Source organism: Bombina bombina, chromosome 7 (genome assembly GCF_027579735.1).
Source record: "Bombina bombina isolate aBomBom1 chromosome 7, aBomBom1.pri, whole genome shotgun sequence".
Lineage (NCBI taxonomy): Eukaryota > Metazoa > Chordata > Amphibia > Anura > Bombinatoridae > Bombina > Bombina bombina.
In genome coordinates this window covers 280,920,915-280,932,971 of record NC_069505.1, presented here as the reverse complement: position 1 = coordinate 280,932,971, position 12,057 = coordinate 280,920,915, and the positions used below count along the sequence as shown (strand labels likewise).

At 42.7% G+C, this 12,057-nt stretch overlaps 1 protein-coding gene across 1 annotated transcript in view; it reads left to right on the top strand.

The window, feature by feature from the left end:
• ITPR1 (inositol 1,4,5-trisphosphate receptor type 1) overlaps positions 1-12,057 on the top strand; it is a 532,169-nt gene that overhangs the window by 485,264 nt on the left and 34,848 nt on the right. The window contains exons 47-55 of the mRNA XM_053689365.1: positions 3,012-3,119; positions 3,505-3,697; positions 3,889-4,011; positions 4,091-4,266; positions 4,442-4,606; positions 4,712-4,907; positions 5,233-5,310; positions 5,631-5,773; positions 6,154-6,319. Of these exons, the coding sequence (XP_053545340.1) occupies positions 3,012-3,119; positions 3,505-3,697; positions 3,889-4,011; positions 4,091-4,266; positions 4,442-4,606; positions 4,712-4,907; positions 5,233-5,310; positions 5,631-5,773; positions 6,154-6,319 (1,348 nt within the window). The remainder of the gene's footprint in view (positions 1-3,011; positions 3,120-3,504; positions 3,698-3,888; positions 4,012-4,090; positions 4,267-4,441; positions 4,607-4,711; positions 4,908-5,232; positions 5,311-5,630; positions 5,774-6,153; positions 6,320-12,057) is intronic.

Sequence of the window (12,057 nt, the reverse complement as noted above, 5' to 3'; positions counted from 1 at the left end):
CGAAGGTTCTGGGCTCACTTCTGGCGGTTCTAAGACCGCGAGGCATAGCGGTGGCTCCGTATCTAGACGACATCCTGATACAGGCGTCAAGCTTTCAAATTGCCAAGTCTCATACAGAGATAGTTCTGGCATTTCTGAGATCGCACGGGTGGAAAGTGAACGAGGAAAAGAGTTCTCTATCCCCACTCACAAGAGTCTCCTTCTTAGGGACTCTTATAGATTCTGTAGAGATGAAAATTTACCTGACGGAGTCCAGGTTATCAAAGCTTCTAAATGCTTGCCATATTCTTCATTCCATTCCGCGCCCTTCGGTGGCTCAGTGTATGGAGGTGATCGGCTTAATGGTAGCGGCAATGGACATAGTGCCATTTGCGCGCCTACATCTCAGACCGCTGCAATTATGCATGCTAAGTCAGTGGAATGGGGATTACACAGATTTGTCCCCTCTGCTAAATCTGGATCAAGAGACCAGAGATTCTCTTCTCTGGTGGTTGTCTCGGGTCCACCTGTCCGAGGGTATGACCTTTCGCAGGCCAGATTGGACAATTGTAACAGATGCCAGCCTTCTAGGTTGGGGTGCAGTCTGGAACTCCCTGAAGGCACAGGGATTGTGGACTCAGGAGGAGAAACTCCTTCCGATAAATATTCTGGAGTTAAGAGCAATATTCAATGCTCTTCTGGCTTGGCCTCAGTTAGCAACACTGAGGTTCATCAGATTTCAGTCGGACAATATCACGACTGTGGCTTACATCAACCATCAAGGGGGAACCAGGAGTTCCCTAGCGATGTTAGAAGTCAAAAAAATAATTTGCTGGGCAGAGACTCACTCTTGCCACCTGTCAGCAATCCATATCCCAGGCCTGGGATTTTCTAAATCGTCAGACTTTTCACCCGGGGGAGTGGGAACTCCATCTGGAGGTGTTTGCTCAGTTGATTCATCGTTGGGGCAAACCAGAGTTGGACATGGCGTCTCGCCAGAACACCAAGCTTCCTTGTTATGAATCCAGGTCCAGGGACCCAGAAGCGACGCTGATAGATGCTCTAGCAGCGCCTTGGTTCTTCAACCTGGCTTGGGTGTTTCCACCGTTTCCTCTGCTCCCTCGACTGATTGCCAAAATCAAACAGGAGAGAGCATCAGTGATTCTAATAGCGCCTGCGTGGACACGCAGGACCTGGTATGCAGACCTAGTGGACATGTCATCCTTTCCACCATGGACTCTGTCTCTAAGACAGGACCTTCTAATACAAGGTCCTTTCAATCATCCAAATCTAATTTCTCTGAGACTGACTGCATGGAGATTGAACGCTTGATTCTATCAAAGCGTGGCTTCTCCGAGTCAGTCATTGATACCTTAATACAGGCACGAAAGCCTGTTACCAGGAAAATATATCACAAGATATGGCGTACATATCTTTACTGGTGTGAATCCAAGAATTACTCATGGAGTAAGGTTAGGATTCCTAGGATATTTTGTCCTTTCTCCAAGAGGGTTTGGACAAAGGATTATAAGCTAGTTCCTTAAAGGGACAGATTTCTGCTCTGTCTATTCTTTTGCACAAGCGTCTGGCAGAAGTTCCAGACGTCCAGGCATTTTGTCAGGCTTTTTTTAGAATTAAGCCTGTGTTTAAACCTGTTGCTCCCCCATGGAGCTTAAACTTGGTTCTTAAAGTTCTTCAAGGAGTTCCGTTTGAACCCCTTCATTCCATTGATATTAAGCTTTTATCTTGGAAAGTTCTGTTTTTGATGGCTATTTCCTCGGCTCGGAGAGTCTCTGAGCTATCTGCCTTACAATGTGATTCTCCTTATCTGATTTTTCATGCAGATAAGGTAGTTCTGCGTACCAAACCTGGGTTTTTACCTAAGGTGGTTTCTAACAAGAATATCAATCAAGAGATTGTTGTTCCATCATTGTGTCCTAATCCTTCTTCAAAGAAGGAACGTCTTTTACATAATCTGGACGTAGTCCGTGCCTTTAAGTTTTACTTACAAGCTACTAAAGATTTTCGTCAAACATCTTCCCTGTTTGTCGTTTATTCTGGACAGATGAGAGGTCAAAAAGCTTTGGCAACCTCTCTTTCCTTTTGGCTTCGGAGTATTATACGCCTAGCCTATGAGACTGCTGGACAGCAGCCCCCTGAAAGAATTACAGCTCATTGTACTAGAGCTGTGGCTTCCACCTGGGCCTTTAAAAATGAGGCCTCTGTTGAACAGATTTGCAAGGCCGCGACTTGGTCTTCGCTTCACACTTTTTCAAAATTTTACAAATTTGATACTTTTGCTTCTTCGGAGGCTGTTTTTGGGAGAGAGGTTCTTCAGGCAGTGGTTCCTTCCGCTTAATCCCTGCCTTGTCCCTCCCATCATCCGTGTACTTTAGCTTTGGTATTGGTATCCCATAAGTAATGGATGATCCGTGGACTGGATACACTTAACAAGAGAAAACATAATTTATGCTTACCTGATAAATTTATTTCTCTTGTTGTGTATCCAGTCCACGGCCCGCCCTGTCATTTTAAGGCAGATCTAAAATTTAATTAAACTACAGTCACCACTGCACCCTATGGTTTCTCCTTTCTCTGTTTCGGTCGAATGACTGGATATGGCAGTTAGGGGAAGAGCTATATAGCAGCTCTGCTGTGGGTGATCCTCTTGCAACTTCCTGTTGGGATGGAGAATATCCCATAAGTAATGGATGATCCGTGGACTGGATACACTACAAGAGAAATAAATTTATCAGGTAAGCATAAATTATGTTTTTCACAATGACCACATGATTGTACCCTTTTTTTTTTTTTTCAAGTAAGGGGTAAACTGTCCATTTTAGCTGTACCTGCTTTAAATTTAAAACTTTAACTAGTTACTTCCAGTGTTTCCATGATCAGACTCCACAAATGTGCCATGTTGGGGCCTGGCATTCCCAAACCCCCAGTGAAGCTGTGTATGCTATGAGACCCCCACTGTGCAATGCTGTCAGTTATAACGAGATCTAATGATGTCCAATTTTCCCGTCCAGCTTGCACGTCACAACAAGGAGCTGCAGCACATGTTGAAGCCAGGAGTTCAGACTGGAGAAGGAGACGAAGCCTTGGAGTTCTATGCAAAACACACAGCCCAAATAGAGGTAAGATGAGAAGCGCTACAGTTGGTGGTAAGATATAGTGTGCAATGGAGTGGAGCCCATTCTGATGAGATGAGAAATTAAAACAAAAAAGGTCTTATAAATAAAAAAAAATAAGACCTTTTTCTTATTTATATAAAACTTTATATCGGTTCTCCCTTTCAATATCTGGCGTAAACAAGGGTGTGGAACAGTGGATTCGGTTATGTAAAGAAAATGAAAATATATATTTTAGTATTTGAATATATATTTGTGTTAACTGTATGAAATGATCATACATTATTTCCCTTTTAATGCAAGGTGTTGTATACCATGCACACATACAAAGGTTCTGCAGTTCGCAAGGGTGGTAAGTAGCTAAAAATAACTGCATTGTCTCCTAATGCAGATTGTGCGACTAGATCGCACCATGGAGCAGATAGTGTTCCCTGTGCCAAGCATCTGTGAGTTCCTCACCAAGGAATCTAAACTGAGAATTTATTTCACAACTGAAAGAGATGAACAAGGCAGCAAGATTCATGATTTCTTCCAGCGGTCAGAGGATCTGTTCAATGAGATGAACTGGCAGAAGAAACTCAGAGGTGAGTTGAACTGCATTACATGTAGGTATTTAGCTGTAATTATACCTTAACCTTGACGGTGACAAGCCTGTTCTCCCTGACATATACGCCTCTTACTGACCAACTGACACTCTACGTCCCCAGACTCTGATGTCTGTGTCTGGAGATCAGCCTTTTTAGTGATAGCTTCTGCATTTTCTGGTCTCTTGCAGCGCAGCATGTCTTATACTGGTGCTCGCGGAACATGACGTTTTGGAGCAGCATCTCCTTCAATCTGGCTGTGCTTATGAACCTGCTTGTTGCATTCTTCTACCCTTTTGTTGGTGTGCGAGGAGGTTAGTGCCCAGATTAGGCCTACAAACTGTGCATGACGTTTTATTGGAACATTGTCAACAGTCTTGCTCTCCTAATCAGGGACACTGGACGCGCGGCTCTCTGGTCTTCTCTGGACGGCAATGCTTGTGTCCTTGGCCATTGTTATTGTTCTCCCAAAACCGCATGGTATCAGAGCTTTGATTGCTTCCGCTATACTGCGTCTCATCTTCTCCATTGGTCTGCAGCCCACCCTATTCCTTCTTGGGGCTTTCAACGTGAGTTTTAATGTCCTAATTACAAGACATGTTTTGCTGCTAGCACAATTAAGTTCAAATATGGTAACTAGTCCACATTTCTTCTACAGTACCCAAAATAGTCAAGTTAAGTTACCTTTAGCCAGTATGGGTATATGCAAATATCTTTTAGGTAACCTTTTTTCCCCCTCCTTAGGTCTGTAATAAGATGATTTTCTTGACAAGTTTTGTGGGAAACCGTGGAACATTCACTAGAGGCTATGGTGCGATGATTCTTGATGTAGAATTTCTATATCACTTGCTCTACCTGGTCATTTGTGCAATGGGTGTTTTTGTGCATGAATTCTGCTACAGTTTGCTGGTGAGGCTCATTGCTCTGTTTTTAAAGAATAATATGTTAAGTCATATAAAAGTCTACACGGAGGAATCGTTTTACAAAGTGTCTCACGCTGCTTTGGTCTTTTAGCTATTCGATCTTGTGTATCGGGAGGAGACTCTACTCAATGTAATAAAGAGTGTAACAAGAAATGGCCGCTCAATCATCCTTACCGCCGTGTTGGCATTGATTCTTGTCTACCTCTTCTCCATTGTTGGGTATCTTTTCTTCAAAGATGACTTTATCCTGGAAGTGGACAGACTGCACAATGAGACCATGTTTCCCGGTAGGTTGCAAATCTTATAAACATTTTTTTTTCTATTTATTATATATTAAGATGTTTGTCTCCTGGTAAAGTATCAAATTATACTTGAGTACAAGTTAGCTTTGAATTCCATTAGATCTTGCCCTACTATATATCTATATCTTGTAAAATGGTGGCGGCATATTTTGTTGCTTTCTTCTTTTCTATTAAAATGAAAAAAGTAATAGTTCTGTGAGAAACATTTTCAAGATTTTAAAAAAGGTATTTTAGAGAATGTCGTACATACTGACTATAGCCAGTTAACCTGCCCTTGAGAGTTTGCAGATCACTTTGTTCTGTCTTACAGAGCCAGGAAGCACTATGACGGGGGACCTCCTGTATTCCGAGTCTTGTCGTCAAGAGTCAGGAAATAACTGCACACAGGGTAGGAATGCGAAGCAACACCATAAGGAATTTCAAATAGTTCCTGCTCTTAATATTCCAACATGTTTAGCAGTGATTCTGTATTTTTTTTTTCCTCTAGGACTCCCTTGGTTTACTTTTGAAATTATATACACACACAAAATATAAATCTATTTTAAATTGCCACTAAAGCTTTCAAGATTCTCTTTATGCAATCTGTCCTATTTGTGTGTCTAGCAAAGCTCTAAGACATCTGGCTGTGTCTAGACACCTAGTTGGAGAATCGCCAGTTCAGGGAGTAAGAAATAAAACCCTTTATCACCATGTTCTTTTTGCCCGTAGAAGAACCGCTAAAAGATCCTGAGGAGGAAGAAGAGAAGGAGCACACGTGCGAGACTCTGCTGATGTGCATTGTGACTGTGCTGAGTCATGGGCTGCGAAGCGGAGGAGGAGTTGGAGATGTGCTGCGGAAACCTTCCAAAGAGGTAATAAATGTCACATGGCAATCGTTTGTGGAAAGTGAATGTTGGTTTGCTAAATGACTTCTCTCTAAGCATCACCCTCAGTGATTTACTAATGAAAAGTCACAAATGTATCACTTTTAAATATGGCAGCTGTATTGTTTTTTTTTATAATTTGCTGCAATCCAATAGTTGGCCAAGCTTGATTTTGTTTTTTAACCCCTTGATTGCTAGAGTGGGCTGCCAGGTTCTGTAAAACTGTATTGCAGCCATTTCTATCAGCCAAATGGTTAAACTCCTAAACGCTTTAACTGCTACAATTTAAATTTGTGATGCCTCAGTAGGTAACCACCCTTGTTATATCTTCCTTCCTATTCACGCCTTATGTTCGCGCTCTCTGACAGGAACCGCTCTTCGCAGCTCGAGTTATTTATGACCTGCTGTTCTTCTTCATGGTAATCATCATTGTACTGAATCTTATTTTTGGTGTGATCATCGACACGTTTGCTGATCTGAGGAGCGAGAAGCAAAAGAAAGAGGAAGTACTAAAGACCACATGCTTTATTTGTGGTGAGTTTGTCATTGCTGGAATCTGTGGGCTTTCACCCTCTGACTGAACAGAGAAACCCAAAAAAGTCACTGACAGTGCAACATATGTTTGTAGCTAATGTGAGGAAGGTGTAGATCAAGCAAATATCTGGGATTTTACTTATTGTAATGGATGCATTATTCAGTATTTTTCATTTCATGTTCAGCTTTTATTTATTTTTTTTATTTTAAAGGGGCTGTAAATACCTTATAATTACTAGACAATTCTGTGGTCTTGCTATAAAATAATGTATCAGCCATGTCTAAACATTTTTAAAACCAATTGCCTTGCTTGCTGCAATTGTTTTCTTTTACAAGATATGACAAGTCCACGGATTTCATCCTTGTGGGATTAAATCTCCTGTTAGCAGGAAGTGGCAAAGAGCACCACAGCAGAGCTGTGTGTATATATATATATATATATATATATATATATATATATATATATATATATATATCTTAATATATATATATCTCGTTATATATATATATATATATTCTCTTTGCCTGTGTCAGTGATAGGAAGAGGTAAAGTGAGGTGTTAGTTTAGATTCTTCAATCAAGACGTTTTTTATTTTAAAATGGTGCCAGTGAGTACTATTTTTCTCAGGGAGAAATCGTCAGTCTATACCTTCCCAAGAGGAGTGGAGACATTTTATTTTTCTGCCCTGATGTTGATGATCTTAGCAAACGTTATCTAAGATCCATACTGGTTCCCATGGAGCAGCTGAAGGTAGTGTAAAGAAAAATCTTCAGTGTGGAGAACGGTGTCATGCTACAAGCAGCATTGAGGTATGTTCATTCATTTGTTTCTGGGGAGACTTGTTACATCAGAACAGGCTGACAATATTCCCTAGCTGGGGGAGGGGTAATCAGTATGCACTATAGGAAAATGGTGTACCTGGAATTCCCTGCTATTGATTATTTAATAGTGTGCTGGTATGTCACTTTAAATTTATTATGTGGGCTGACGCTGGGAGATGCGGTTAGACTTTCGTTATACTGTGCTGACTTGACAGGATATGTTTTGCCCTGAGAGGCGCTTATTGCGCAGAGTGTGTATGTTGTGGGGCACATGGCTGATATATGGAGGACCGACATGTATGGCCTTTTCTCTCTACCCATGCGGGTCTCGGTAGGCTAGGTGGGCGGGGCCTATTTTCGCACGCTCAGACGCGCAGTGTGTTTTCCGGATCGGTAGCAAGATCCTGAGGCTCCGGTGGGGCCTAGCTCTGTTTGATAATCGTAGAGGACAGAGAGGCTCCGAACGTTCCTTCAGTGTGATCTGGGGGCAGGTAGGCGCCACAGCAGGGACCAAATTTGATAATACATCGATGTATATGATAAATCTGACAAAGTTAATATAATTTGATATATAATATGTCCTAACTATAGTGGTGCAATATAGTTAAGCTAATTTGGGCACATAGGGGCAATTTTTATTGCTGAAAACGTCTTTTTGTCTAATAACAGAAAAATTGTTGCGCTTTTATTATTTAAAGGCGCAGTACACTTTTTGGTTCAAATATTTTTTGATATATGTTTTGACTTCAGAGTACCATATATCAAGTAAAGAACGACTATTGCTATTTCTAGTCTGTTTAACATGTCTGAACTTGAGGAAACTACTTGTTCCATGTGTTTAGATGCCATTGTGGAACCACCTCTTACTTTTTGTCCCTCATGTACTGAAAGGGCCTTACAATATTAAGAGCAGATTTTATTTAAGGAAAGTGTATCTAAGGATGATTCTAAGTCTGAGGAGAATCAGGGTATGCCGCTAAGTTCTCTCCAAGCGTCACAACCTTTAACACCCACCCAAGCGACGCCGGGTTCTTCAACCGCGTCTACTTCATTTACTCTGCAGGATATGGCTGCAGTTATGTCATCTACCCTTACAGAGGTTTTATCTAAGTTGCCTGTGTTACAGGGCAAACGCAGCAGGACAGAGGTCAATTTTAATACTGAGACCTCTGATGCTTTGTTGGCTATTTCCTATGTACCCTCACAGAGATCTGAATTGGGGGTCAGGGAACTTCTGTCTGAGGGGGAACTTTCCGATTCGGGAAGTGTCTTGCCTCAGATGGACTCGGACGTCATGTCCTTTAGATTTAAGCTTGAGCACCTCCGCCTGTTACTTCGGGAGGTTTTAGCGACTCTGGATGACTGTGACTCTATTGTGGTACCACCAGAGAAATTGTGTAAGATGGACAAATACTTAGAGGTGCCTGCTTACTCTGATGTTTTTCCGGTTCCTAAGAGAATTTCGGAAATACCACTGCGGAGGCCTTCTGGTTTGATGCCTTAGAAGAGTCTCTTAAGACTGAGACTCCTTTAGAGGATATTTTAGATAGAATTAAGTCTCTTAAGATGGCTAATTCTTTTATTACAGATGCCGCCTTTCAGATTGCCAAACTGGCAGCTAAGAATGCCGGATTTACCATTTTAGCGCGTAGAGCGTTATGGTTCAAATCATGGTCTGCTGATGTGTCATCTAAGTCAAAGCTTTTGGCTATTCCTTTCAAAGGAAAAACCCTATTCGGGCCTGACTTGAAAGAAATCATTTCGGACATTACAGGAGGTAAGGGTCATCTCCTACCTCAGGATAGAAGTGCTAAACTGAGGGGTAAACAAAATAATTTTCGTTCCTTTCGGAACTTTAAAGGAGTCCCCTCTTCTTCCGCCAAACAGGAAGGGAATTTTGCTCAGGACAAGTCCGTCTGGAGACCCAACCAGGCTTGGAACAAGGGTAAACAACCCAAGAAGCCCGCTGCTGCTACCAAGACAGCATGATGGTGCGGCCCCCAATCCGGGACCGGATCTAGTAGGGGCAGACTTTCTCTCTTTGCCCAGGCTTGGCTAAGAGATGTTCAGGATCCTTGGACACTGGAAATCGTGTCCCAAGGGTATCAACTTGAATTCAAAGATTCTCTCCCAAGGGGGAGGTTTCTTCTTTCACGATTGTCTGTAGACCAGATAAAAAGAGAGGCGTTCTTACGTTGTGTAAAAGACCTCTCTACTATGGGAGTAATTCGTCCCGTTCCAATACTGGAACAGGGGCAGGGGTTTTACTCAAATCTTTTTGTGGTCCCCAAAAAAGAGGGCACGTTTCGACCTATTTTAGATCTAAAAAGTCTAAACAAGTTTCTCAGAGTCACATCCTTCAAGATGGAAACTATTAGAACAATTCTACCGTTGATCCAGGAGGGTCAATATATGACTACCATGGACTTGAAGGATGCATATCTTCATATTCCTGTCCACAAGGATCATCACCAGTTCCTAAGGTTTGCCTTTCTGGACAAACATTTTCAGTTTATGGCTCTTCCCTTCGGGTTGGCCACAGCACCCAGGATCTTCACAAAGGTTCTAGGGTCACTTCTGGCGGTTCTCAGGCCGTGGGGCATTGCAGTGGCGTATTATCTGGAAGATATTCTGATCCAGGTGTCGTCTTACCATCTGGCAAAGTCTCATACAGACATGGTTCTGTCCTTTCTGAGGACTCAAGGGTGGAAGGTGAATCTAGAAAAGAGTTCATTAATTCCACAAACAAGGGTTACCTTCTTGGGAACTCTAATAGATTCCATATCTATGAAAATTTTCTTGATGGAGGTCAGAAAGTTAAAGATTCTGAATACATGCCAAGCTCTTCAGTCCAATCCTTCCATCAGTGGCTCAGTGCATGGAGGTAATTGGATTGATGGTGGCGGTAATGGACATCATTCAGTTTGCTCGTTTTCATCTCAGACCGCTAAAACTGAGCATGCTCAGGCAGTGGAATGGAGATTATGCAAATTTGTTACTCAGATAGATCTGGATCAGGAGACAAGAGACTCTTCTTTGGTGGTTGTCGCCGGATCATCTGTCCCAAGGGACGTGCTTCCGCAGACCCTCATGTGTGATGGTGACAACGGACGCCAGCCTACTAGGTTGGGGTGCAGTCTGGAATTCCCTGAAGGCTCAGGGTGTGAGGACTCAGTCGGAGTCTCTTCTTCCAATCAATATTCTGGAATTGAGAGCAATATTCAATGCGCTTCAGGCGTGGCTTCAGTCGGACAACATCACTACTGTGGCTTACATCAATCATCAGGGAGGAACAAGGAGTTCCTTAGCAATGACAGAAGTTTCCATGATAATTCGGTGGGCGGAGGCTCACTCTTGCTATCCGTCAGCAATTTACATCCCATGAGTGGACAACTGGGAAGCGGACTTTTTAAGCAGACAGACGTTTCATCCGGGGGAGTGGGAACTCCACCCGGAGGTCTTTTTCACTCTGATCCTCAGATGGGGCAGACCGGAAATGGATCTGATGGCGTCTCGTCAGAATGCCAAGCTCCCAAGATACGGATCCAGGTCAAGGGATCCTCAGGCCGAACTGATAGATGCCTTGGCAGTGCCTTGGTCGTTCAACCTAGCTTATGTGTTTCCACCGTTTGCTCTCCTTCCCCGGGTGATTGCTCGGATCAAACAGGAGAGGGCTTCAGTAATTCTGATCGCGCCTGCGTGGCCTTGCAGGACTTGGTATGCCGATCTAGTAGACATGTCATCTCTGCCGCCGTGGAAGCTTCCATCGAGGCAGGACCTTCTCATTCAAGGACACTTCCAACATCCGAATCTAGTTTATCTGCAACTGACTGCTTGGAGATTGAACGCTTGATTTTATCTAAGCGGGGGTTCTCTGATTCGGTCATTGATACTTTGATTCAGGCACGTAAGCCTGTTACTAGAAAGATCTACCATAAGATATGGAGTAAGTATCTTTATTGGTGCCAATCCAAGGGCTACTCATGGAGTAGAGTTAGGATTCCCAGGATTCTGTCCTTTCTCCAAGAAGGATTGGAGAAAGGGTTATCAGCAAGTTCATTAAAGGGACAAATCTCTGCTTTGTCAATTTTACTACACAAACGTTTGGCAGATGTTCCAGACATTCAGTCTTTTTGTCAGGCTCTGACCAGAATCAAGGCTGTTTTTAGACCAATTGCTCCACCCTGGAGTTTGAATTTAGTTCTTAATGTTCTTCAAGGGGTTCCGTTTGAACCCATGCATTCCATAGATATTAAGTTGTTATCTTGGAAGGTTTTATTTTTGGTTGCTATTTCTTCTGCTTGTAGAGTTTCTGAGCTTTCAGCGTTACAATGTGACTCGCCTTATGTTACCTTTCATTCTGATAAGGTGGTTTCACGTACCAAACCTGGTTTCCTTCCTAAGGTTGTTTCTAATAGAATATTAATCAGGAAATTATTGTTCCTTCTTTATGTCCTAACCCTTCTTCTAAGAAGGCGCGTCTGTTGCATAACTTGGACGTGGTCCGTGCCCTGAAGTTTTACTTGCAGGCGACTAAGGAATTTTGTCAATCATCTTCATTATTTGTTGTTTTTTCTGGAAAGCGTAGGGGCCGGAAAGCTACGGCTACCTCTTTCTTTTTGGCTGAAGAGTATCATCCGTCTGGCATATGAGACTGCGGGACAGCAGCCTCCTGAAAGAATTACGGCTCATTCTACCAGGGCTGTGGCTTCCTCATGGGCGTTTAAAAACGATGCTTCTGTTGAACAGATTTGCAAGGCTGCAACTTGGTTGTCTCTTCACACATTTTACAAATTTTACAAATTTGATACTTTTGCTTCTTTTGAAGCTGTTTTTGGGGGAGAGGTTCTTCAAGCAGTGGTGCCTTTCGTTTAGGTTCCGGTCTTGTCCCTCCCTTTCATCCGTGTCCTGTAGCT